The sequence below is a fragment of the Oryx dammah genome, unplaced genomic scaffold, assembly GCF_014754425.2.
Source record: "Oryx dammah isolate SB20612 unplaced genomic scaffold, SCBI_Odam_1.1 HiC_scaffold_3, whole genome shotgun sequence".
NCBI lineage: Eukaryota > Metazoa > Chordata > Mammalia > Artiodactyla > Bovidae > Oryx > Oryx dammah.
This window is the reverse complement of record NW_024070187.1, coordinates 114,804,335-114,830,098: the sequence shown is the minus strand read 5'-3', so window position 1 is coordinate 114,830,098 and position 25,764 is coordinate 114,804,335. Positions and strand designations below refer to the sequence as shown.

General features: G+C 58.8%; 1 protein-coding gene across 1 annotated transcript in view; it reads left to right on the top strand.

Annotated features, from left to right (window-relative positions):
- The first annotated feature begins 633 nt into the window (after positions 1-633).
- CFAP99 (cilia and flagella associated protein 99) overlaps positions 634-25,764 on the top strand; it is a 39,523-nt gene continuing 14,392 nt past the window's right edge. The window contains exons 1-11 of the mRNA XM_040237343.1: positions 634-707; positions 5,725-5,851; positions 13,800-13,944; positions 14,970-15,064; positions 17,112-17,224; positions 18,271-18,448; positions 19,615-19,695; positions 19,838-19,912; positions 20,698-20,769; positions 20,963-21,054; positions 21,652-21,856. Coding sequence (XP_040093277.1) covers positions 5,741-5,851; positions 13,800-13,944; positions 14,970-15,064; positions 17,112-17,224; positions 18,271-18,448; positions 19,615-19,695; positions 19,838-19,912; positions 20,698-20,769; positions 20,963-21,054; positions 21,652-21,856 — 1,167 coding nt within the window. The 5' untranslated portion in view covers positions 634-707; positions 5,725-5,740. The remainder of the gene's footprint in view (positions 708-5,724; positions 5,852-13,799; positions 13,945-14,969; positions 15,065-17,111; positions 17,225-18,270; positions 18,449-19,614; positions 19,696-19,837; positions 19,913-20,697; positions 20,770-20,962; positions 21,055-21,651; positions 21,857-25,764) is intronic.

Genomic DNA, 25,764 nt, shown 5'->3' with positions numbered 1-25,764 from the left:
GGGTGCGGCGCGGGGCGGACGCGGGGCCGGGCCGGGCCGGGGTCCCGCGCGGACCCGGGGAGGCCGGGCGGGCGGGCGGCAGGTGCGCGGGGCAGGTGCGCAGCCGGAAGATGCTCGGAGAGCGGCCCGCGGCGCGGACCCGCGGACAGACGCGCGGACGGACCAGGCACTGGGGCGCCGGTGCCTCCCCACTCACTGACACCCCGCGCCTCCACCGGCCACCGCCGCTCGCGCCACACATGCGCCGACGCGCTGCTAGCCCCCGGCCCCGCCGAGAGCCGCGGAGGCTGCCCAATCCGCGCGCCGCGCCGCGCCCCGCCGCGCCCCGCCCGAGGCGCGCTCCCTCGCCGGCGACCCGGCGCGTCCTGCGGCGCCGAGAACTACAAGTCCCGATGGGCATTGCGAGGAGGCGGGGCCCTTGAATGGGGCGACCTCTGCCGCGCCGCGGGCGCTGTGTATTCTGGGGGTTGTAGTCTTCCCGCCCACGGCCCCGAAGCGTGCAGCGGTTGCTAGGTGACGAAGGTCCAACTGCATCCCAGCACCGCTCCTGCCCAAGGGGTTGCAGAGAGGTCCAGGCAGAGCACAAGTGCAGGGGGCGGGACCCACTGCTGTTCCCGAGCCCCCTCGCGTCCGCCGACCCTGGCAACCGCTGTGCGGGGGTCGGTGGCGAAAAAGGGAGGTTCCAAAGCACCGGCGGGGCCTAACAGGTACGCGGAGTAGGGCAGCATGAAAGTGGGGCAAAGCGCGTCCGCTCAGCACCGGCACCTCCCACCTGCACTTCCCTAGATCTGCAGGCTAGCTCTTTCTTGCTTCCCGTCTTGCTTTCGCTAACCTCCTCTCCTTCCCAACTCCTTGATTGAAGTTAACAGTGCTTTTTTTTTTTTTAATCATCTCAACAAGAGATACTTTTTAAGATATTCTCCCGTATTCACTACTTCCCCCAAACGTGCCCTAATTTGCATCCATAAAAACAATAAAAAAAAAAAAATCTGAGAACTTGTTAAGTTCTAGTGTCGCTTAGCCGCTCAGTCGTGTCTGACTCTTTGTGACCCCACGGACTGTAGCCCGCCAAGCTCCTCTGTCCTTGGGATTATCCAGGCAAGGATACTGGAGTGGGTTGTCATTTCCTCGTCCAGGTGCTCTTCCCTGGGGATCGAACCCGAGTCTCCTGCATTGGCAGGTAGATTCTTTACCATGAGCCACCAGGGAAGCCCAATAGTTAGGATTAGGTTCAGCTTTATGCAAAACGTCATAGTGACCCAGACAAGGTTATTAATGTTTCCAAAAAATAGGACCATGGGGAGGAAATCATGGGAGATATGACACCCTCAAAAGTCATCAGGGAGATCTGGGTTCCTCTAACTTGCTCTTCTGCCATCTTTGCATGTTTCCTCATTGCCCAGAATTGCTTCCTAAGTTCCTGCCATCACCTCCTGAGTCCAGGCAGCAAGATGGAAAAGAAAGGAAGTGTATGCCCATCTTTTACAAGGAGACTTTCTGGAAGTCTCCAAGATGCTTCCACTTCTTGCCATATCCAGACGCCAGGAAGGCTAAGAAATGTCCTCTTTCAGTTAGGCAGCAATGGACCCAACTAAAAATCAGAGTTTTGTACTCAGGTAGGAAGGAATAGAGAAAATTGAAAAGCAACCAACAAAACCTGCCACATGGGTCTGTACTTTAAACAAAGCCAGCTGAGCATGACTTAGCAGAAATCCTTAGGAGACTGGCTTTAATCAGAATTTAAAGGCAGGAAAAGAATATATTTCAATTAGCACACATTTGGGATCTATGTCAATTAAGCCTCTCTAGTGACTGAGAGTGTTGAACGAGTGTGTGTCTGATGGGATTATGGAATTTAAATCTCCTCATGTAATCTCATTTCTGTCTGTAAAGGATTTGATAAGAAAAGACTTGGTCCAGCCCACCTTTAAAGTTCCCTTAAAAATGAGACAGTCACGGCCTGATTACTGGAATTAAAATCAATCTTAAAAAAAACAATAAGCTTGGGAATTAACTGTCACTTACCCACATGTATGGTTTTACACCATTAAAATAAAGCTGAGGTGCTAAAAGCACGCATTGGAATTGGATGAACCTCAAAACCTATTTCCTACCCAAAGTTGTGACTATTTTGGCTAACTTCAGTTGGAATGCAGAACGCAAGTGCCTCTTCCAGTGTCCACCTTTACAGGCAGCCTCTGTGGCAGGGGTGGGGTGCCCATTCCCCACCCCAGGAGCCTCTTCTCTGTCTCCTCCACCCTGCCCCTCCCTTCACTGCTTCCACCCAGGTCTCTCTGGACGGGGAGGCCTTGGACGGCTCTCCTGCTCCTCCTTGACGTGTATCATCACCTCAGGTCATCCTGTTTTCAGAATGTTCCAGCTCCAGGACAGTAGGAGAGGGGAGGGGAGGAAAGCCCTCCTGCCCAGGTGCTGTTAAACACACACACACGTATATACATATACATATGCATACGCATGCATGTATACACCCACACACACGCACACCCACACACATACACACCCACACACACACACATACACACCCACACACACGCACACCCACCCACATACATATATACAAATACATACACATGCACCCACACACCACACAAACATACACGCACACACGCACACGCACACATCCACACGTGCTCTCTCAGTGCCCACATCAGGCACAGCAGGGATCCCTTTACCCAGTCCCTCCAGGCTGAGCGTGTCCCAGGGCAGCACCCCAATGTGACCGCAGTGCAGGGGAAGGAGAAAAACTGATATTTGACATTGCTTTCATAAAAATAGACTTTTTGCCCAGGTTCAGGACTTCCCTGTGAGCCCTGGAGCTGACTGTTATTTCCTTCATCATGTTGCCATGGTGCCATGCAGTTCCGGGATCTGGTGGAGTGTGTGGTCAAGGACTTTAGACCCCAGCCTGGGCCTCAGTGGGTTCCACAGGCAGGAAACGCTCCTCGGGGATGAAGAGGCTGACCCTCCTCCCTGAGCCCAGGTGGCTCTCTTCCACGGTAACCTGCCTCATGAGTGCCACTGAGGCGTCTATTACTGTCCAGTTGAATGAGACAGTAGAGCTGAGCTCTGTGAATTCTAGAACCTGTGGAAGCCGAGGCTTAAAAAGCATCGTGGTCTTTGAACAGGTCTGTCTCTGGATCACAACTCTTGTTGTGATTAAAACAGCAGATTGAAACCCAAGAACCGTTTAGCACGGTCGATCCTTGCGTACATCTTTACCACGGGTGGGGATATGTGAGTGGAGTGCTGAGGGGTGCCTAGGAGCTCACCAGGGAGAGGAGAAAGTTCGAGCTTCTGGAGAGACATGTGATGGGGCTTCTGAGCCAGTGAGAAGTCCAAGCCGGCAGGGCCAGGGCGAGGACAGAAAAGAGTCCAGGGACTGTGACCCCAGCCTAAGGAGGGGGGCACGCTGAGGAGGCTCTGCCAGGTCCCGCAGCAGCTGAGAACTCGGGGGTGCTAGTGATGGCTGGGGTGGAAGGAGACTCCGCGGACCGGAGGCTGCCCCTCCCAGACCTCCCCCCCCCTGCCCCGAGGCGGTGACGGGTCGGTGGTGCTGGCAGCTTAGAGCACTTGGCTGCAAGGATCAGTGTGGAGACAGGGGCTCCCAGGCAGCCCCCGAGCCTTCGTGGGTCGTGGCCTTTGCTCATGCGGCTGGCCCTGGCTGTGGTAGACCAGTCTCCGGATCCACCGACCCTCCTGAGACGTGGTCTCCAGGTCGAGCGGGCCCTCCCCCAGGCCCAGGGCTGCAGGCCAGTTCCAGCGTGTTTCCAAGGCCCGCAAGGCCTTTCCTCCAGCCCCATTTGGGATGGGCTCCAGCCAGCTTCTGTGTCCACGCACGGCAGTGGCCAGGCTTCAAAGCGGGCCCCAGGAGCCGAACGGCCCAGTCAGGCCTCCATGTGGGGTGGCGCAGGGCCCAGGTGTGCAGACCCCTGGCAGCTCAGCTCTGCGCTCCCTCTCCTGGTGAGGGTAGGGGTCAAAGCGTCCGAAAAACTGCTCAGGGAGGGGGCCCTTAGCCTGCCCCCTGCTCTCACCTTCCTGGAAAAACCTCCGGCTTTCCAGTGCCATGCCTGCCCCTTTCTGGGCACACTCCCCAGGCTGGGGGGCAGGGCCTCTCTGTCCATCTCCCATGGGTACCGGGGAGGTAGCTGCCAGCACCACCAGGACCCATCCCTGCCTCTGGAGCCATCATCCTTCGGGGCTGGAGAGGGGTTCCCTGGGGCCTGGTGCCCAGAGTTACTGTCGGGGGACCTGGGGCTGCCCTCACCCAGCCCTGTCCGTCCCTTCACCACCTGCCTCCAGGGCCCCCGTCCGGCAATGCTGGGACACTCTCTTGTGTTACGTCTCTCCTGTCTCTCGGAAACCCCTGTCAGCTGGAATGCACAGTGGGTCTCTTGGAAGTGTCTTGATTTCTCGGTGGTTTTTTCCCCCACTTTTGACATCATCCTGTTCTTCTGCTCTCTGCTCTCTCTTCTCCACTGTCTTCGCCTCTCCTATTTACGTCTCCCGCTCTGCTATCACACTTTAATTTCTAAGAACTTTCTTCTCCTCATTTGCTTTGTGAACACCGCATCTCTCCCTCTCCGAGCTGGCATAGTTGTTTGTTTCTGGGTTATTCCCACTGTTCTCGAACGTCCTTTTTGGTGGGCTTCTGTTTCCGTGTTTGGCGTCAGAGGCTCTCTGCGGCGTCTGGTGGCACTTGGCCTTCACTCTCTTTAAAGTGATGGTGGGGGGGTCTCACCCAGAGGACCGTGACTGACTGCGGCTGGCCTCTCACTGGGGAACCCCGGTGTTTCTCTGCTCGGTCTCCAACCTGCGGGACCTAGGGCTGTGGGCTGCTCTCGGGAGCCAGTCTAGCTTAGTGGAGGGAGGAGCAGCCTTGCTGATAGCTGGTGCCTGGGAAGCCAGCTGCGTGGTGACCCAGAAGCTGCTCAGCATGGAGCCACGGGGGTGAGATGGGAGCTCCTGGGGGTTGGCCGCCCTGCTCTGAGGACAATCTGGGGTCACCTGTTAGAGCCAGGTCCTGGGGGCCCATCCCACCCCAAGCAGCTTCTCCAGGGTCTGCCAGAGAAGGGCTCTGAGTGAGCCATTCTCCTGGAGCTGCTGCCTTTCTGGAATGTTCAGGCCTGGCATCTTACCTGGGTGCTGGTTGCCATTGTTGTTCAGTAGCCCAGTCACGTCCGACTCTTTGCAACCCCGTGGACGGCAGCACGCCGGGCCTCCCTGTCCCCCACCGTCTCAGCGCCAGCCAGGGTGCTGGTCACCTCACCTTTAAAGTGGAGACCTGAGGATTCTTCTTGCCCCAGACTTCTGTGACGAGGTGCCCCCCTCCTCTGAGCAGGACTGCTGAGTCACCTGTCACCACGCCCCAGCTGGGCTGAGGAATACTCTGTTGGACTCAGGGGCCTCCATGCTGGCTGGGTCTCCCTCAGGGGTCATGCTGGGACCCTCCCTCCGTGGGCAGAGAAGGCTGCAGGGGCTGTGGGCGAGCGGGAGCCAGGGGCGGGCTCCCCGAGGCCTGCAGGGACGCTCTCCAGGAGGTGGGCCTGGGCTTATGCCCACCGGGGTCCCCACTTTGGTCCGGCACTCCTCGCCACGTGAGGCTCCCCGGTGGACCCTCGGTGGGCTCGGTGAGGGCCCGTCACCGCCTGCCGGGCCAGTGGCCCAGGGCGCATGGAGGGCGTGACCTGTCCGGTTTGCTCTTAGGGTCCCGCACGGGAAGATGGCCTACCATGGGAAGTGCATTGAAATAGCGATGAAGCACCTGGACCGATTTCAGCCTGAGAAGGACAGTCCCGAGCAGTTCCTGGAGGCTGCAGCCGCCTCCCTGCAGGTAGGGTCCACGTGGGGGCTCGAGGCTCGGGGGGGCCGTGGCGGGAGCTTTTCAGCCTCATCCCGTCCTTCACGTGGAGAGGCCTGAGGCGAGATTCCCAGCGGGCCAAAGGCTGCTGCCGCGACCCAGGAACGTGGCCGGTAACCCAGGAGTCTGCAGGGTCAGCCGTCCTCCCTGAAGGTGGCTGTGTGCCTGCCTCACAGGCGTCTCCCCAGCCCACCCTGCCGGGGGGGCATCTTCCCCCCCAGGGCGGGGCTGTGTGGCCGGCAGTGGGGCCACACCAGAAGGAGCGCCTGGGCTCTTGTCCCCAAGCCCTGGAGGTCCCTGTCCTGTGCCCCGCCCCCCTTGACGCTCGTGCAAAGAGACCCTGGGCTGAACTCTCTCTGGACCAGGGTCTGGTCCCTCTGGCACCTCGGAGGCCACCCTGTGACCTGACCCCGCATCTGTCGGTCTGTCCATCAAGGGCAAGTGCCCAGGAATAGGGCCAGGCGATGATGCAGGTGCCACCTTCAGGACTTCGGGGCACAGGCCCCATGGACGGGGCATCAGAGGAGGCCACGTGCTCCTAAAGAAGGGCTCTGGGGGGACACTCGGCCTGCTGCGCCCCCCGCCCCTGTCTGCTTTTAAGCGCCAGCTGCAGCCCTCCCTGGCTTAGCAAGGGCCACACACACCCGCAATGGAGTGGCCTCTGCCGTGCCCTGGGGTTGCCCACAGACCCACCTTCCCCTCTGCCTTCATCAGCCCTCTTATGGTGCCGCTACTGGAAAACCTGGGGTGGGGAGGGCCCTGGCGGTGCCCGCAGAGGCTGGAGGAGGCCTGGACACCAAAGCCTGTCTCTTAAGGGAAACCTCAGGACCGCTGCTCCCCAGGGTGGCTCAGAAAGGGGTGTCTCTGCCAGCTAGAGCCCTGCCGTCCCTAAGGACATGGGGTGTGCCCCCCTCCTCGCACCTCTGCTCCCCTCCTCTCCCTCAAACTCTCCCCCAAAACCTGAAGTGTTTGGAGGAAAGGATGAAAACAGCCAAGGTCAGGCCCGTCCGCGGTCTTTCTCCTTGCTGGTTGAAGCTAGCTCGAAGCCGTGTCCCTGGAGCCAGCCACCCCTCTGGCTGCTCCCTCGGTCTGTCCTGCCTCCCTCCCCTCACCCACAGCTACTGAAGACAAGAAAGGCCTCTTTACTGCGATCCCAGCACCGCTCACATTTCCAGCAAGACCTCTGGGTGTCCTGACCCACTGCAAGGCCTGCAGGGCCTTCCTCACTGCTCAGCAGAATCGACAACATTAATGCCTTTCTTTCTCCAGAATCATTTCAGAATCATTACTGAAAATTGAGTTTGTCACAACAAATAACCCTGGGATGGGACTTCCCTGGCAGTCCAGTGGTTAGGATCCATGCTTCCACTGCACGGGGCACGGGTTCAATCCCTGGGTCGGGAAGATCCCCTGGAGAAGGGAATGGCTACCCACTCCAGCATTCTTGCCTGGAGAATCCCACGGATAGAAGAGCCTGGCGCGCTACAGTACGTGGGTCGCAAAGAGTCGGACGCCACCGAGTGAGTAACACTTTCCCAATGGCTTAGGAAATGAGCCCCGGCTGTCACCCGGTGGGCTATGGCATGATGGCAGTACACGCACAAGCCCACCCGAGGGAGGCACCGCGCCCTCTCCACCCCAGCCCAGCAGCCCCCGAAGTCTGCCACGGGTGCAGATACTCTCGCTGGGCCGAGAGGCAGCTTCTTCTCCAGGCCACTGGTCTTCTCACACCTTCTCAGGGAGCCATCCTGGGCCCAGGGCAGGGGGCACTGGAGTCTGACCCAGTTTGGAGAGGAAGCCTTTATTTCCAGCTGGGTCAGGACACTGCTGTGGTCCCACCTTTGCGACCCCACAGATTGTAGCCCACCACTCTCCTCCCTCCATGGGATTCTCCAGGCGAGAACACTGGAGTCGGTTGCCATGTCCCTCTCCAGGGGACCTTCCCAAGCCAGGGACCGAACGCACGTCTCCCACATTGCAGGCAGACTCTTTACCATCTGAGCCACCAGGGAATCCGTATGAGAGTGACCTTATTTGGAGACCCCGTTCTTTGCAGATAGGTGGTTAGTGGAGTGGGGCAGGGTGTGGGGACTCTCCCTCTGCAGACAGAAGCCTGGGGATCCTTCCCCTGACACACACACGCACACACACGGAGCAGCCCCCCAGCACACAGTCCCGATGGCATTCCTGCACAGAGAACATATGTCAGTGGGAGAAGATTCGGTCTCAGATCTGAAAGGGATCCATCTGCCATCGAGAGAAAGTTCTCCGGCAGCACCACCGGCCCGAGGTGGGGCTGAGGCGTGGGGAACAGCCTCTCCAGATGCCTTGAGTTCTGAGCAGGGAAATGAAAGGGCCGGCAGGAGAGGGGCCTAATCAGACAGCCCGGGGTGGGGAAAGGCCAGTCCCCCAACCAGGGGGAAAGCGAGGGGGATGGGAAGAGGCTTGTGCAAGGCTGGGGGAAGGCAGGGGTGGGCGGAGCCTGGAAACACAGCCCAGGTCCAGGGGGGAAAGAGGTGTGATGCGGGGGCCAGCCCCAGGGAGCCTTGGTTCACTTTCTGGTCCACAGCATGAGAGGAGACCTGGGCTTGGGACAGGGTTATTGTTTTAATGGATATCTTAAAAAATACCCAATGTACTTTGGATCAAAGATCCCAAACCCAAACGCTCAATATGGTATGCAGTGTGGGTATCCCTAGGGTGAGACCAGTGACCTCCATCCGGAGAGACGGTCCAGACCTGTCTCACATAGGTAATATAATAGATCTGAAAACATTTTTGTTTAAACTATAACCTTTACATGTGAAAGCTGTCAATAAATATATAGAATTTTTAAAGTCTTTTGCAAGATGGTAATACATTAAACACAGTCCTGCCCTTCTCTTTCCCCACTTAACAAGGGGTCGCGGGGATCGCTCCCTGTTCTTGTTGTGAAGCCATGAGCATCCTTTTCACTGACTGTGTCAGAACCATTATAACCATGCCCTGTGGGTGGGATCATTGTTGTTTCCAGTCTGTTACGGTTCCTAACCACCCTGTCCCTCTGCACCTGGGCAGGCACACCCAGAGTCAAGTTCTAGAAAACACTTGAGAGAGAGTGCTGGCCCTTGTGACTTCAAGAGATCTTGCCAACTGACCTGACACAGAGATCTCTTTACTGACACTCTCTGCTTGTGTGATGTGCTCACAAACGAAACAGGTGGGGACAGGCAGTTGGTGTAGTTACAATCAGCATTTCTCTTGTTATATTTTCACGAGTATTTCTTGTTCTGGCCTTCCTGCTCAGACCCGTGTCTCTTAGGAAATGGTGTTTGGCAGCAGCAACCGCAGGAAAGCTATCAGAGGTGTCTGCTCACGTGAGAAGCATTCGGCGGACAGGCGGCCTAGGGTGGCTACCAGCACCGCTGTGGCACCGTTAGGACCTCATTCTCCTTCGTCTCTGCTCATCCATCCGCAGAATGTGCCCCTTGTCTTGTAGTCACAAAGTGGCTGCCTTGCTCCAGCATTGTACCCAGGTCCCAGAGAGGAGAGGAGAAGGGCAAACAGTGAAAGGCAGGTGCCAGCTGAATCTGCTTGATGCTCAAGGAAGTTTCTTGGAGGCCACACCTAGCAATTTGCCATCGGATCTCATTGGAGCCACAAGCCACATCAGCAAGGGGCCGGGAGAAGTCGAGACAGTTTTCTCCTGTCCAGCAGGAAGGAAGGGAGAAGGGCTTGTGTGTGCGTCTGGCAGCCTTGGTTCCTTTGCCTCCTCTTCTAACCAACTTATGTCTTTGTGTCACCGATTAGCAGGAGCCCCTGGGTCTTGGTGACATGAGTTACAAACCCTGGGTTGTAGTACAATCAGCATCCCGGTCCCCTCCCGGCCCCGGAGCCCGCTGCAGCTCTGCACCGACCCTGGGGCTCCCACCATGAACCCAAGCACCCGCTGTCAGAGGCGCTGCCGGACGTGTCGAGCCAGCGGCAGGCTTGTGGGTCTCTGTTCCCCCTGCCTTCAGGGCCCCTGCCTGCCCGGATCCCCAGACCCAGGAGCCCTGAACTGGACCAAGGCCCTAGACTGTACCCGGAGCTCAGAGGCCCCTTAGGGGCGGGTAGCCCTCTGGCCTCAGTGACCAAGGCTGGCCCAGAGTTAGGGGTGTCTGACTCTAGGACTGCTCCTCCGGAGGGTCTGGACCTTGCCCTGCCTGCTCCGCTGGCCCAGCCAGGAGGACCAGTCTAGGGCTCAGTATCCATGTCACCTGTGTGGACCTCAGCCTCCTCTCCACCACCGCCCCCCGGCTCGACATTGCGGGGGTGAGGGCCTGGCATGCGGGCCAGACGGTCCTGCGCTGCCTGGCTCCTCCCGGGGGCAGACAGCCGAGGGCCTGTAGCCGGGGGCTCCAGGCTCTGACGTATTATACACGCTCACGGCCCCAAATCCAGGCATGTGAGGGGAGGCAGAGTGGAGTTCCTCGGTCTGAGCCAGGAGGCCTCAGCTCAGGGAGCGCTGACTCAGGGCGTCCCTCGAGCGAGCCCTGCTGACTCACCGCTCCGGGCTTCCCTTGACAAAGGCGGGGAGTTAGAGGAGGGTGCCTGGCGCCCGGCTGGGGCTCGTGCCCTCTGTGTGGGCACAGCCAGCGGGTCAGGGGAGCCTGAGACGGAATAGGAGGCAGGGTCCAGGGTCCTGGCTCCCGAGGCCGGGGCTGACCTGAGCGAGGCCGCCCCTCCCCTCCTGGCTGTGCTGCGAGGGGGGTAGCCCCGCCCTGTGCCCACCTGCCCGCGGCCCCCCACGGAGGCAGGGCGGCCCACCCTCTCCCTCAGGAGCCGGGAGGGGCCACGGGTGACCCTGGGGGGTGGCTGAGGTGCCTCCCGGGTCGGATGGCATCTGAGCCAAGGCCTGATGGGCATGGGGAGCAAGCGTGCAGGGCAGAGCGCTGCAGGCGGAGGGGACAGCCGGTCTTGAGGCGAGGTCCCTCTGATTGGAGGGTCGCCCGCGCCGGGGAGTGCAGCCGGGTGGGCGGGGACTCATGGAGGCGGGGCAGCGGAAGGACGTTTTTCCTAGAGGGTTCCAGCAAGCACAGGGGCAACGCGGCCGTTCCTTTGCAGACTTGCTGGGCGGCCACTGAGGAGTGCCCGAAGGCGGTGACCGGATGCTGGGGATCGCGGGGAAACAGGGCGTAGTGCTTACTGAGACGGGAGTGGGCCCTCCCACCCACAGTCACAATCTGCTTGCGTCAGTCTTGACGGTCACCCAGAGGCGAGTGCAGATAACCGAGAAGTCGCGGAGGAGCCTGTGAGCGGAGGTCGGAGGTCGGGGGAGGGTGCTGTTGCCCCATCAGCTGGGAGCTCTGGGCACCGGAGGGGGCAGAGTCAGTGTCGGAGCGCCCCTGCCAAGGCAGGAGGGGGACGCCCCCCCACTGCCGCCCATCACTGCTGCCAGCCGAACCTGACTCCAGCCAGGACCCCCGGACCCCAGGCGGGGCGGCTGGAGAGGGTGGCTCTCAGGCCTCCAGCCCCCGGGGTGCGGAGGCCGAGAAGGGAGTAAGAACAAACACCCCACTCACACGCGTGGGGGCTGGGGCTCCCTGAAGTCCAAGCTCATCTCGGACCCCTCGGATGGGCTCATTACTCAGGTGTTCTCTTAGCATAAAAACAAGGGAGGAAGTCACAGAGGAAAAGGCAGATTTGACCCCAAAACAAAGCAAAAGTTATATGATCCATATGTCAAAAAAAAATAGTTTGCACAAAGTTAAAAGGCAAACTACAAGCTTATAGCAAATAGCTATCACACGTAATGGACATGTTGATTCCCTCAATCTATAGACGATTGGGAAAAATAATATCCCAATAGAAAAAGTTAGCCAAGAATATAAATTGATAACTTACAGAAGAGAAATACAAGTATATGTCCAGTAAACGTATGAAAATCTCATTGACAATAAAACTTCAGGACATTCCTGGTGGCATAGTAAGAGTCCGCCTGCTAATGCAGGTGACATCGTTTGACCCCTGGTCCAGGAAAATCCCACATGCCAAGGGACAGGTAAGCCTGTGCTCTAGAGCCCTCGAGCCACAACCTGAAGCCCGGGTGCCCCAGAGCCCGTGCTCTGCAGCAACAGAAGCCTCCGCGACAAAACGTCGGCACCGCAGTAAAGAGTAGCCCCGGCTCACCGCAAGTAGGGAAAGCCCAGGCAAAGCGGCCCAGCACCGCCCAAGAAGTGTTTTTCTTTTTTTTTTTTAGATAAAATATTGTCCAAAAGTGAGGAAGTGGAGGGGAGTGATGTTGCTAACAAGAGTTTATTATTATTTTGATGTGTTTTACATCTCTTGAGAGCCCCTTGAACAGCAAGGAGATCCAACCAGTCCATCCTAAAGGAAATCTGTCCTGACTGGAAGGACTGATGCCAAAGCTGAAGCTCTAATACTTTGGCCACCTGATGCGAAGAACAGACTCGCTAGACAAGACCCTGATGCTGGGAAGATTAAAGGCAGGCGGGAGGAAAAGGGGACGACAGAGGATGAGATGGTTGAATGGCATCACCGACTCGATGGACATGAGTTTGAGCAAGCTCCAGAAGTTGGTGATGGACAGGGAGGCCTGTTGTGCTGCAGTCCATTGGGTCGCAAAGAGTCAGACACAACTGAGCGACTGAACTGAAGTGAACGTCTGCTGGGATCCTAGTCTACGTTTTCAGTTTGATGTGGCATTAAGCATTTTGCCATCTCACTCTAAGTCTTCCAGGAGCATCATGGCAGCGGCTGCATCCCACTCGCCCACAGCGTGGAAAGCTTGTATCTGACTCCCTGTGTTGACATTCAGGCTGTTAACATTTTCGCCACTGCACGTGCTGTTGCCCTGAGCATCTCGTATGTGGATGTTTCCCGCCTTTTGTCTGGTTTCCTTAGAGTCCCAGAAGTGTGGTTCCTGGGTTAAAGTGTGTGGGAAATACAAGACCCTTGAAACATATTTCCAAATTGCTTTCAGGAAAGACACCCCAGCCCCGTCCCCACCCCACGACCCAGGCTCACTGCTGTGTCGGCAACAGTGAGTGCTAAGTCGCTTCAGTCGTGTCTGATTCTTTTGCGATCCCATGGGCTGCAGGCCGCCAGGCTTCTCTGTCCCTGGGATTCTCCAGGCAAGAATATGGGAGCGGGTTGCGGTTGCCTCCTCTAGGGTATCTTCCCGACCCAGGGAATGTACTGGCGTCCCTTATGCCTGCGTGATGTGCTCTTCACCACTACTCCACCTGGCAAGCCCTACTGGCCACAGTAGATAGATATTCTTTTTTTCTTATTGTCGAAACTTAGTTTTTTGAATACATAAACCATGACACACACAGGTCACAAATCCCAAGGTGTTTCAGAGTAAACGGAGAAGAGTCAGTCTCCACTGACACTAATTCCCTCTGCCAGAGATTTTCCTTGCTTGGTTTTTGTGTTTGTTTGTTTGTTTGATTTATTTTTTGTGTGGGGGGGTAAGTTTTAAAATCATTCATTTGAAAACCTTCATAGGAGCTTGATACATGACATAGAATTCACCGTCTTAGCCATTCTTAGGCGTGTGATGCAATACAATTCAGTGGGGTTAAGTATGTTCGCGTGTGAATATCACCCCGTCTGTCTCCACAACCTTCTTACCTTCGCAAACGGCAACGCTGCGTCAAATGACAGCTTCCACCCTCTCTCCATCCCCCCCGTCACCCCACACACACCTTTCTACTTCCGGTCCTGGGAATCTGACTCCTCACACACAGGGCTTTTCCTTTGGGGTCGTTTTCTGTGTTTATCTGTCTCTGCTCCCCTCATGGTCTCCGCCCTGGGACCAACTCCTGGGGGAGGACCTGCGGGGTCAGAGGGTTGGCCAGGGTGCTCCCCACTGTAGGGCTCTGGGGCCCCCACGTCTGGAGGCGGCTGCCCCCTCCCCCGGCTGTTTCTCCTCCAGACGCTGAGCCCCCAGAAGCAGGCATTCATCATGGAGATCCTGTCCGGGTGCCTGGAGTACCGCAAGCTGCTGACCATCGTGGTGGACGCCTTCTACGTGCGGGACGGCCGGCTCTGCCCGCGGGCCGACTACAGCCTCTTTGAGGGTAGGTGCGGGCCAGACCCCCGCAGACCCTCGATAGTGACCGAGACCCTCCCCCAGCAGGCCTCCGAGGTCCTCAGCCTCCCTTCCCTCCCTGGACCCTCCTGGATGCCGGAGCACGGGCGGCCAGTGGGCTGTGTTTCCCTTCTCACTGACATGGAGACAGACTCTGGGCGTGCTGACCGCCAGGCCCCAGGAGGCAGGCCTCGGCAGGCCTCAGAGGGAGGGCGGGCCTGGCTGGGAGAGGTGGCCCTGGAGGCCAGTCTGGTGACAGGACGGGTCTTCATCATCAGCTGAGCTCCTGGCCCCACAGCCTGAGGACAACGTGCAGAGACAGCGTTCTGGCTGTGCTCTGGACGCTCCCAGAGGGGATTCAGTAGCAGGAGGCGGTTGGGGACTTCCCTGGCAGCTGCCAGTGAAGGGGGCCGTGGGTTGGATTCCTGGTCAGGGAACTAAGACCCCATGTGCTGTGCAGTGCTGCCTTTATGGGGTGTGGTGACAACATGGGCAGAGTGGCCAGTGTCAGAGCGGGGAAGGTGGTCCCGCCCCTGGGCCTCGATGGCCCTGCCTGGGAGGGAGGGGTCGGGACTGCAGGGAGCTCAGAGACAGATGTGGGGGGAGCCCGATGCCGGGGCCAGAGCCGGGCTGCTGGCCCCCCGCTCCCTAGTCCAGCGGCTTCCAGTCTCAGAATTCACAACCTGAAATGCAAGATGGTCTTACTTTTACCCCAGAAGTTTTGGAATTTCTAGAAATGTATCCAATGAGCTACTACAACCTGTGAGTGCTTGAAGCCCTGGAACCATTCCCCGCCCCCCGCCCCCATCGCTTGTGCTGTTGTATCAGGCTGTCATTTTCACGGGCCTGATGGAGTGGGCGCCTCTGGCCACACAGCCTGATGGAGGCAGGCGCCCTTGGCTCTGTTGGCTGCCGCTGTCGGGCTGAGGCCCCAGGTGCCTGTCCCGGGATCAAACGCCCGTGGCGGGGCCCCTGGCGTCCTGCTCCCCACGCCCATGCCCTGTCTCGCCCCAGTGCTCTGCTACTTGGCCATGTTCCAGCTGGAGGACCTCGGCTTTCAGGTCTTCCGAGATGTCGTGCAGGCCCAGCCCACCCACAAGGCGTGCAAGGTAAGCCCCCGCCGCCCCCGGCCCCACGTAGACCCCAGCCCCTACGCCTCCTTGCTGCAAATGCGCCCTTTTCAGCCCTGGGCAATCTGGTTTCTGCTCTTCACGGTCCGGCATGTGGTCGCTGCTGGATGTGAGCTGTTAGTCGAGACAAAGTGTCCTTGCCCGTTCATAGTCTGGGCCTCTGGAACCTTCTGAGCCCCAGGCAGCCTCTCCTCCCTGCAGGAGGGGCTGTGCGGTCCGGAGCAGGTCCTGAGGGGTGGCAGCCTCCAGGAGGGCACCTGCGGGAGCCCACCCCCTGCACCCCCCCAGGCCATTTCTGTGGCTGCCTGTTCACTTGGGTGGAAAGCTCGGGATGCCTGGGGCCTCAGGGCCAGCAGGACCGTGAATGGGCCTGAGGCCCACTGCCCTCTGCCAGCCACTCCCACGGGCGTTTGCTGTGGCCCCGGCGTCCTCTGAGAGCAGCTCTTGGTCCACCCTCACTGGGACTGGGTGAGGTCACTCCTACAGGCACTCAGCCCACAGTTGAGGAAACTGAGGCACAGAGAGGTTTGGTAACTAACTCGACTGAGCAGCAGAGCTGGCTCTTGGGCCAGGCTTTCAACCACTGGCTGGTTCCTCCCTACTTGGCTTGGGGGTGGGAGAGCAGCCCCCAGGCCAGGATAATGACTCCCTGGAGAAGAGAGGGACAACTGAGACCCCAGGAGTGCTTTGGGGACCCTCTGGAGGGAAGCCCTGAAGGGGGAGGGGGGGTCAGGGGGGAGGGGAGCCAGGAGCCGGGACACTCCCGGGACGACCGCCCAGAGATCTCCCGGGACGACCGCCCAGAGATCTGCCCGCCCCCGCAGGCAGGGACACGTTTAGCCACTCATTTTCCTGTCCACATATAAACGATAGCAGTTCACAGTGCCTGGGTGTTGCATAGTCAGCGTAAGCGAGGGCTTCATTTCGTGACAGCATTTTCTGAGCGCTATTCAGAGACAACACCTCCTCGCCCCGGGGCCAGCTTCCGGGCTGGAGTGCCTGCACTTGGTTCACACTCCGCTGTCAGAGTCTTTAAATTGATAGTTGAGCAAAAGGCCCACGTGTGAGTCAGCCTGCCCCGGGTCCTGCAGCTGCGGAGCCGACCCTGCACCAGCCTCAGCCTCCCGGCCAGTGCCCACGGCCAGCACACCCTCTCCGATGCGGCTTCCTTTCGGAGAGCCCCCATCTGCGGGTGGACGGGGAGCGGTGTGTCCCCAGATGGGGGTCAACAGACGCCCTGTGCTGAGAAGAGGAGGGGCCTGGGGGTGGAGTGGTGGGCCCCAGGAGCAGTGGTCTGGGAGGAGGAATTGCAGAGACCCCATGCCCCAACCATAGGAGCTTGACTGCCTCCTTCATCAGAAAGTGGGAACAGGAACTAGAAGATGGAGCTAACACCGGGAGGGGGTAGGCGAGGAGCTGAGACAGCCTCCGTGGTGCCCAGAGGGTAGACAGAGACCTGGGGGGTTGGGGCGCGGGGGAGCAGGGGCCAGGCTGCCGAGTGGGAAGCTGTGAAAGGCTCTAGAAGGACCTCTGGCAGCTGCTCCCTGAGGAAGCAGGGAGGCCTGAGCGGAAGGAGGAGGGGCGGACGCGCCTGTGGGGGCAGTGGGCCCCCAGAGGAGGCAGCAGCAGGCAACCAGGGGCCCTTCTGCTGCCCCCTGCCCACCGCCACCCCCTTGGGCATCAGGGCTGTGGGCCTGCGCAGCCCCCACCCAACCAGGGCAGGTGAGGAGGATGGGGTGAGGGCGTCATACAGGCCCAGGAGGTACAGGGGTTGAAGCCTGGGGCCCACAGCCGACAGGGACCCCGCTGGCGAACACAGGGGCCCAGGTGAACGACGGGCAGCTCCCCCGGGGCCCACAGGAGGGGGCAGGCCAGGGGGGCAGGACCCCTGCCTGCAGCAGGCTGAGGTGTCCAGGGGGTGCGCCGGCCACAGCTGCCCCCGCAGCACTGACTCCCTGCTGGGGGAGCCCCCGGGGGCTTCACTCTCACCTAGTGGGTCTGGCCCCGCGGCTCCCTCTTCCCTCAGTTCCTCAGGTTCCTCTTCAACCCCTTGAACCTTGGCTCATGGATTAAAGACGAGTGGAGCCTCGTCTATGAGACCTCCCACGTGAAGGAGAACTGGATCGACCCCCTGATGAGGTGGGCAGCACCGGAGTTCTCACCTGGGGGCAGGGTATCCTCCCGGACAGCCAGCTCATGGCTGGGGCCGGGGCCGGGGGCGGGGGGTGGGCCTGCATCTCTTTCCCAGCTGCCCCTGGAGCGCCACTCCTGGGCCCGTCATCCCAAAGCTGTCCCCACCGCCTCCGCAACCTCCCTCAACAGGCTCGGGCCAATGCTGGCTGGGCTGGCGCAGGCCAGGACCCGCGGGGCCTCCAGTGGGCCTGCCAGGGCCAGCACGCAGCTGTGCCCCCCCGCAGCCAGCCCTCTCTGCCAGGGTGGGGGGAGCCACCTTGTCTTCCTGGGGACGGGCCGACAGGTGGTTCTGGCAGCGGCAGAGCCCTCGGGTGCCAGCTGGGTACAGGAGGCCCCCCACCGTGCAGAGGAGGAGGCCCAGCCCTGAGCAGCGGGGTGCTCCCGGAGCCGGCACTTCCCCAGGGGGAGGGCCTCGCTCCCACTTGGCTGGACTCACTGCCCACCTGGGGGCTGCTCCCAGCTGCCCAGGCCTGCAGGCCCTGCAGCCCCGCCCAGCACCCCATGTGCAGCCTTCCCCACCCGCTCTGTGAGCAGCCCCCTTCCTCACCGACCCCGCCCCTCATGAGACCCCAGCCCTGCTGACCCTCAGACATGCCCTTCCTCCTCCTGGTGACCTTGGACCTCAGGCTGGGGCAGGAAAGAGTCACACCAAGCAGTCTCCCCGGGAGGCATCACCCACTGGCTACGTGGGCAATGGCCGGCGGTGCCCACTGGCGTGAGGAGGCATGGGGGGCGGAGCCCAAACCTCAGGGGCAGCCCAGCAGGGCCCTTCCAGAACCCCTGGTCCGGGGCACCCCCACCTTGAGACTCCCTCCTCCCCGCCCCCTCCCACGGCCTCCTCTCCGCCCATCAGGGCGGTGCAGCTCCAGGGAGCCTGCTTTTGACTTGCCCGCTTGCTGCCCGCTCACAGCCTCCTCCCCTGTGCCAAGGGGCCATCCCCTCACTGACCTGCACAGGCAGCTGTACCAAGCTGCTCCCACTTTGCCTTTGAGGTGGCAGCCGGAAATCCAGGAGCTGATCGACCAGCTGCAGGGGGAGCTGACCAGCCAGCTCTCTCCTCCAAAGAGCAAGACAAAGGTCACAGAGCCCAAGGAGCTCAGCCTGACCACCCCCAGGCCCCGTGCCATCCCTGTGCCTGAGCCGGTCCCCCAGGTGGCCGAGACCAGACCAGTAAGTGGAGTCGGTCTCCGTGGGCCCGGCCTGTGCAGGCAGGGAGCGTGGGCTGTGTGGGCCAGGGCAGAGCTGGGTTCTTCCAGGGCTGAGGGTGCATGGGCCAGACCAGGAGCATTCGATGCCCCTGCCACCCCATCTCGCCCAGAGAGGGAAGCCTGGCTGACCCAGAGCCTGCCCAGGGGAGTGGGGGCCCAGGGAGTGAGGTCTGGTCAGTAGGCGTGGAGTGAATCGGGTGGCCGCAGGGTGCAGGCCTGTCTTACTTGGCACTCAGAGCCCTCTTTAACCCTGTTGCTATGCACCTCTGCCTCCCCACAGTGTATGTGTGCACGTGCACGCACGTGTGCATGTGTGTGTGCGTGTGTGTGTGCGCGGGTGCAGGCTTTCCCCACCTCGGGGTCTCTGCCTGTCTATCCCATCTGCCTAGACTCTTTATCGCTGCCTCCCGCTCCCCTGCCTTGTTGATGTCTCTCAGTCAAGATGCTTCTTATTACAAGGAAAAAGAGCTCAGTCTGGCTTAGACGATAGAGGACTAGTTGACTCTCATGGCTGAATTAGGATCGGCTTCAGGCATAGTTTGATAAGGGTGCTAGAGCTGCTTCTTCATGACTCTCTTTCCCCTAGTCCCCTCTGAGGGTCAGCTTGATCTTTGGGCTGACTTCCCTCATAGTGCTAAACATCCAGGCCTCATGCCCACAACTCACTGTCCAGGGCATGAGAGGAGACACCTAGGGCTGAGAGTCCTGTGACAGTATGATTAGACCAGCTGGGGTCGCATGTCTGCCCTTGACCTGGTGACCGTGACTGGGAGTGCAGTGTTCTGACCGGTCTTGGGCTCTGCCCTGAGTGCCTGTGATGGACTCAGCCTCCCAGAACCAGTCGCATCCCCCAGCAGAACTATGGAGTACGTGAAGGGTAAAGGGATGGTGCAGGGCGCTCTCAGGGTCCCAGTCCAGTCCCACCACCTGTCTGGTCTCCTTACAGTCTCTTCCCTGAGAGGCCTTCCATGGACCCCCTCGCCTCCATCAGCTCTCTCAATTTCCTTGTCGTTGACCCAGATCCTTTTCTTCATGACATCAATTAGTTTTTCCGGTTTTTATTGGTCTTATTAGTTTTCATAGTGCGGCTTGTCACCTCGGCTCTCCCTTCCACTGTCCCCCGACCAGGTCCCCAGGAGCACCTACCAGCCGCCCAAGGAGCAGCGGCTCCTGGAGATGACCAAGAGATACGACCGCTGGAAGGCTGAGGTGGGCAGGCTGCACGGGGAGGCCCCTGGGGGGGTGCCGGGGGCCGGGGCGGGCAGGGGAGGGGCGGCGAGCCGGCCTGTGCGTGAGTGGCTGGGGGACCGCGTGGCGGCCGGCGGGGCTGCAGCCGTCTGTCCCTGCGCAGGAGCTGCTGCTGCAGGCCAACATCAAGGAGCTGCGGTGCGCGGTGCCCAGGAGCCGCGGGGAGCCCCAGCTGCAGGTGACGCCCGCCCCCCACGCCCTGGGCGGGGCTCCACACACAGGCCTCTCCCTGGCCCGCAGCGGGGCGCGGGGCCCCTGAGCCGGCGGGCCGTGCGCGCGCGCGGTCCAGGCCAGCAGGGACAGCCTCGCCCTCTCCGGCTGTTTCCAGGTTTTCCCACACTGCGTATTTAACGTTTCTGTGAGAGAAAACCCCAAGATGCATTTGTCAATAAAGAAAGTCAGGGAGCTGGGCCGGGAGGCCCCGCACTGGGTGGCCCAGTGCTGGGTGGACACTGAGCGGCGCTTCCTTGGGAGAGGCTAGCCTGTCCCCCACCACCCCACACCGTTGACCCGCTTGGGTGGCAGCAGATAGGCCAGAGGTGAGCCTCCCACGGTCAGTGGGGGCAGGCCAGGGGAGAGGGCACCCCATCCGGGAGCAGCATGCCTGGGTATCACGGCTGAGTGCTTGTGGGTGGGGGTGCCTCTCACCAGCTGCTGTCCCATGGACCACCATGCCAACCCTGAGGGGGTCAGCAGAGCCGAAGTCTGGGCAGGGAGCAGCCGGCCCCATCCTGGGGCAGCCCCAGGGCAGCGGGGAGAGGGCCCCTGAGCCTGCAGGCTGCAGGGCCCAGACTGGGAACCGCGGTCCCTGGCCCCAAACCCTCCCTACCCACCCAGGCGGCTGCAGGGCCCTGCCCAGGGACCCTGCATGGGACAAGCTGGGCAGAGGGGAGTGGGCCAGGCCTCCCCAGGGTGCATTTGGGGGCACCCGTGGGCACAGGTGCCAAACCCGGACTCCCGCAGGACTCCAAGAAGAAGCCCCGGCTTCGGCTCCCGCCTCGTATCCTCAAGGCCCAGAAACTGACCTTCTACGTGGTGAGCGGGAATCCTGGGGCCTCTCCCCATGCGTCCGCCTCCGGGCCTGTCCCACTGAGGACATCCCAGCCCTTTCAGCCCAGGGTAGTGCCAGGCAGGGGGCAGGTGTGGAGGGCAGAGAGGCAGGGGGCACTAGCTGCTCCAAGGCTGCCCCCCCACCCCCATCACAGCCCGCCCCCACCCTCTCCTGCAGCCTAATGACAACGCCCCGGTCAAGCTCAATACAGCCGCCATCCTGCGCGAAGGGGCCCTGTACCAGCGGCAGGTGGAGAAGGAGCTGCAGAGGTGGGGACGGGAAGGCCTCGGGCGTCCCTTGCGGGGTCCGGGGGGGAGGGACACGGTCCCACCTGAACAGCCCCAGGGGCTCGAGAAGCCCAGCGTCAGGGTCATGGCCGCAGTGAGGAAGGTCATCTCCACTCGGGGAGGAGATGGACAGATGAGGAGGAGGAGGCTCAGGGAAACCCGGCCACCCCACACCTCCCTGAGGGGCCACTTCCTCCTGGGAACTCTCTCTGGTGCCCCCTCCCCTAGACGGCCCCGGCTTCAGGCCCTGCTCTCAGCCGGAGAGCTGGGCTGTTGGGGGAGCTTGGGTGTCTGACCGGCTGGATGAGAAGATGGACAGAGGGACAGATGGGTGGGCGGGGGGGGGAGGTGGAGGACAGACGGACACAGGTGACAGTGGACAGACGGGCAGCTGAAGGGAGGAGGAGGGAGAAGCGGCCGGAGGGTGGGTGCACATGCTGGACCAGGGCGGGCAGCCTGGGGCCAGGTGTCCGGTGCAGAGCGGCCACGCCCGTGAAGGCCACGCGCCGTGCCGGGGACCCTGGGCTCCGGGCAGGCCTCTCGGGAGCCGCCAGCGCGCCTGCCGCCCCGTCTCCCCAGGGTGGACCGGCTCGTGGACGGGGCCGGGGACTTTTCCGAGTTCCTCGAGTGGCAGAGGCGGATGCAGGCGAAGGACCGGGAGGAGCAGCTGGCCGCGGGCGAGGTCCGCCGGCTGCGGGGGAAGCTGAGCCACGAGGAGGCAGCGCTGGCGCGGCAGCAGGTGGCGCGGGAGAAGAGGCGGATGGCGGAGCTGAAGAAGGAGGAGGTGACCGGGGCTGGGGGGCGGCCGGGCTGCTCCTGCAGTCGCTGACCCGGCCATTTCCGCCTAAACCCACAGAGCCAGGCTGGGTCCTCTGGCCCTGAGGGGCCCGGGCCGGGGCAGGGGGCGGTGGTGGAGGGGCCTCAGTGTGCCGACTGGCTGGCACTTCGGGTCCAGGCTGCCCCCCGCCCCTACTAGCAGGGTCGGTTGGTCCCCGCACCTACACGTAAGGGGAGACTAGAGGACTGAGGGACTTATGCAAACACAAGAGGGTATATGCGTCGCCCACGTGTCCAGTCAGGACGCTCTGGAGATCGCAGGAGACATGGCCTGGCTGGGGGTGCCTTGCCGGTGTCCCGTCCAGAGGGCCTGGCAGGAGCCTGGACGAGGCGGGAGCCTGCAGGGCCCAGGGATGCGCAGCAGCGCACTCTCGTCAGATGTGCCTCTAAGGGTCTGAGTCGGTGGCTGTGCCTCAGGTTCATGTGTATCACTCCTCCGGCAAGACGCATTTGCCTCTGTTCTTCACCCTGTTGCTGTGTGCAACTCTTTGTGACCCCGTGGACTGCAGCACCCCAGGCCTCCCTGTGCTTCACTGCCTCCCAGAATTTGCTCCAACTCGTGTCCATTGAGTCGGTGATGCCATCCATCCATCTCATCCTCTGTTGTCCCCTTCTCCACCTGCCTTCGATCTTTCCCAGTATCAGGGTCTTTTCCAGTGAGTCAGTTCTTCGCATCAGGTGGCCAAAGGATTGGAGCTTTAGCTTCAGCATCAGTCCTTCCAGTGAATATTCAGGACTGATCTCCTTTACAATGGACTGGTTGGATCTCCTTGCAGTCCAAGGGACTCTTGAGTCTTCTCCAACACCACAGTTCAAAAGCAACAATTCTTCGGCATTCAGCTTTCTTTATGGTCCAACTTTCACATCCATACATGACTACTGAAAAAACCATAGCTTTGATTAGATGGACCTTTGTCCACAAAGTAATGTCTTTGCTTTTTAATATGCTATCTAGGTTTGTCAGTTTTTCTTCCAAGGAGCAAGTGTCTTTTAATTTCATGCCTGCAGTCACCATCTGTAGTGATTTTGGAGCCCAAGAAAATAAAGTCTCTCACTGTTTCCACTGTTTCCCCATCTATTTGCCATGAAGTGATGAGACTGGATGCCGTGATCTTAGTTTTCTGAATGTTCAGTTTTAAGCCAACTTTTTCACTGTCCTCTTTCACTTTCATCAAGAGGCTCTTTAGTTCTTCGCTTTCTGCCATAAGGGTGGTGTCATCTGCATATCTGAGGTTATTGATATTTCTCCTGGCAATCTTAATTCCAGGTTGTGCTTCATCCAGCCCAGCATTTTGCATAATATGCTCTGCATATAAGTTAAATAAGCAGGGTGACCATATACAGCCTTGACTTACTCCTTTCCCAATTTTGAAATGTCTCTTGTTCCATGTCCAGCTCTAACTGTTGCTTCTTGATCTGCATGCAGATTTCTCAGGAGGTGAGGTGGTCTAGTATTCCTATCTCTTCAAGAATTTTCCACAGTTTGTTGTGATCTACACAATCAAAGGCTTTGGCGTAATCAATGAAGCACAAGTAGATGTTTTTCTGGAGTTCTCTTGCTTTTTCTATGATCCAACAGATGTTGGCAATTTGATCTCTGGTTCCTCTGCCTTTTCTAAATCCAGGTTGAACATCTGGAAGTTCTCAGTTCATGTACTGTTGAAGCCTGGCTTGGAGAATTTTTAGCATGACTTTACTAGCATGTGAGATGAATGCAATTGTGTGGTAGTTTGAGCATTCTTTGGCATTGCCTTTCTTTGGGATTGGAATGAAAGCTGACCTTTTCCAGTCCTGTGGCCACTGCTGAGTTCTGCAAATTGGCTGGCATTTTGAGTACAGCACTTCACAGCATCATCTTTTAGGATTTGAAATAGCTCAGCTGGTATTCCATCACCTCTGCTAGCTTTTTTTTGTAGTGATGCTTCCTAAGCCCACTTGACTTTGGACTTCAGGATGTCTGGCTCTATGGGATAACACCACCATGGTTATCTGTGTCATTAAGTTCTTTTCTGTATAGTTGTGCTGTGTATTCTTGCCACCTCTTCTTAATATCTTCTGCTTCTGTTAGGTCCACACCATTTCTGTCCTTTATTGTGCCCATCTTTGCAGGAAATGTACCTTGGCGTCCCTAATTTTCTTGAAGAGATGTCTAGTTGTATCGAATATATGACTTGCAAATATCATCTCCCATTCCATGTATGAGTGCTCAGTCGTGTCTGACTTTTTGCGATCCCATAGACTGTGGTCCATCAGGATCCTCTGTCCATGGAATTTTCCAGGCCAGAACACTGGAGGGAGTTGCCATTTCCTTCTCCAGGGGATCTTCCTGACCCAGGGATTAAACCCGGGTCTCGTAAAGCCTCCTGCATCGCCAGGCGGATTTTTTACCACTGCTGCCCTCTGGGAAGCCCAAAAAGAGAAGCTGAGAGTTGCTCAGTTGTGTCTAACTCTGCAACCACATGGACATGCACCCACCAGGCTTCTCTGTCCATGATATTCTCGAGGCAGGAATACTGGAGTGGGTTGCCATGCCCTTCTCCAGGGATCTACCTGACCCAGGAATCAAACCCAGGTCTCCTGCATTGCAGGCAGATTCTTTACCATCCGAGCCCCCAGGTAAGCCCATTTATGGCTTCAGGCCTCACATTGAAGCCTCTGATCCATTCTGAGTTGATTCTTGTGTGTGGTTGAGGTAGAGGTTCAATCTCACTGTTTGCATAAATCTGGCTCTTTCAACAACATTTATACAAGAGACTGTCCTTTCCCCACTGAATTTTCTTGGTGCCTTGGTCAGAGACTAGTTGACCATGTTCATTTTCTGTGAGCTTTTAACCTTCATTTCATTGACTTTATATAGCTCGGCTGGTAAAGAATCCACCTGCAACGCAAGAGACCCCGGTTCAATTCCCGGGTGGGGAACATCCCCTGGAGATAGGCTCAGTTCAGATTAGTTGCTCAGTTATGTCCGACTCTCTGCGACCCCATGAATCGCAGCACGCCAGGCCTCCCTGTCCATCACCATCCCCCAGAGTTCACTCAGACTCAGGTCCATCGAGTCCATGATGCCATCCAGCCATCTCATCCTCTGTCATCCCCTTCTCCTCCTGCCCCCAATCCCTCCCAGCATCACAGTCTTTTCCAATGAGTCAACTCTTCGCATGAGGTGGCCAAAGTACTGGAGTTTCAGCTTTAGCCTCATTCCCTCCAAAGAAATCCCAGGGCTGATCTCCTTCAGAATGCACTGGTTGGAACTCCTTGCAGTCCAAGGGACTCTCAAGAGTCTTCTCCAACACCACAGTTCAAAAGCATCAATTCTTTGGAGCTCAGCCTTCTTCACAGTCCAACTCTCACATCCATACATGACCACAGGAAAAACCATAGCCTTGACTGACGGACCTTAGTTGGCAAAGTAATGTCTCTGCTTTTGAATATGCTGTCTAGGTTGGTCATAACTTTTCTTCCAAGGAGTAAGCGTCTTTTAATTTCATGACTTCAGTCACCATCTGCAGTGATTTTGGAGCCCCCCAAAATAAAGTCTGACACTGTTTCCACTGTTTCCCCATCTATTTCCCATGAAGTGATGGGACCGGATGCCATGATCTTCGTTTTCTAAATGTTGAGCTTTAAGCCAACTTTTTCACTCTCCTCTTTCACTTTCATCAAGAGGCTTTTTAGTTCCTCTTCACTTTCTGCCATAAGGGTGGTATCATCTGCATATCTGAGGTTATTGATATTTCTCCCGGCAATCTTGATTCCAGCTTGTGCTTCTTCCAGCCCAGCGTTTCTTATGATGTCCTCTGCATAGAAGTTAAATAAGCAGGGTAACAATATACAGCCTTGACGTACTCCTTTTCC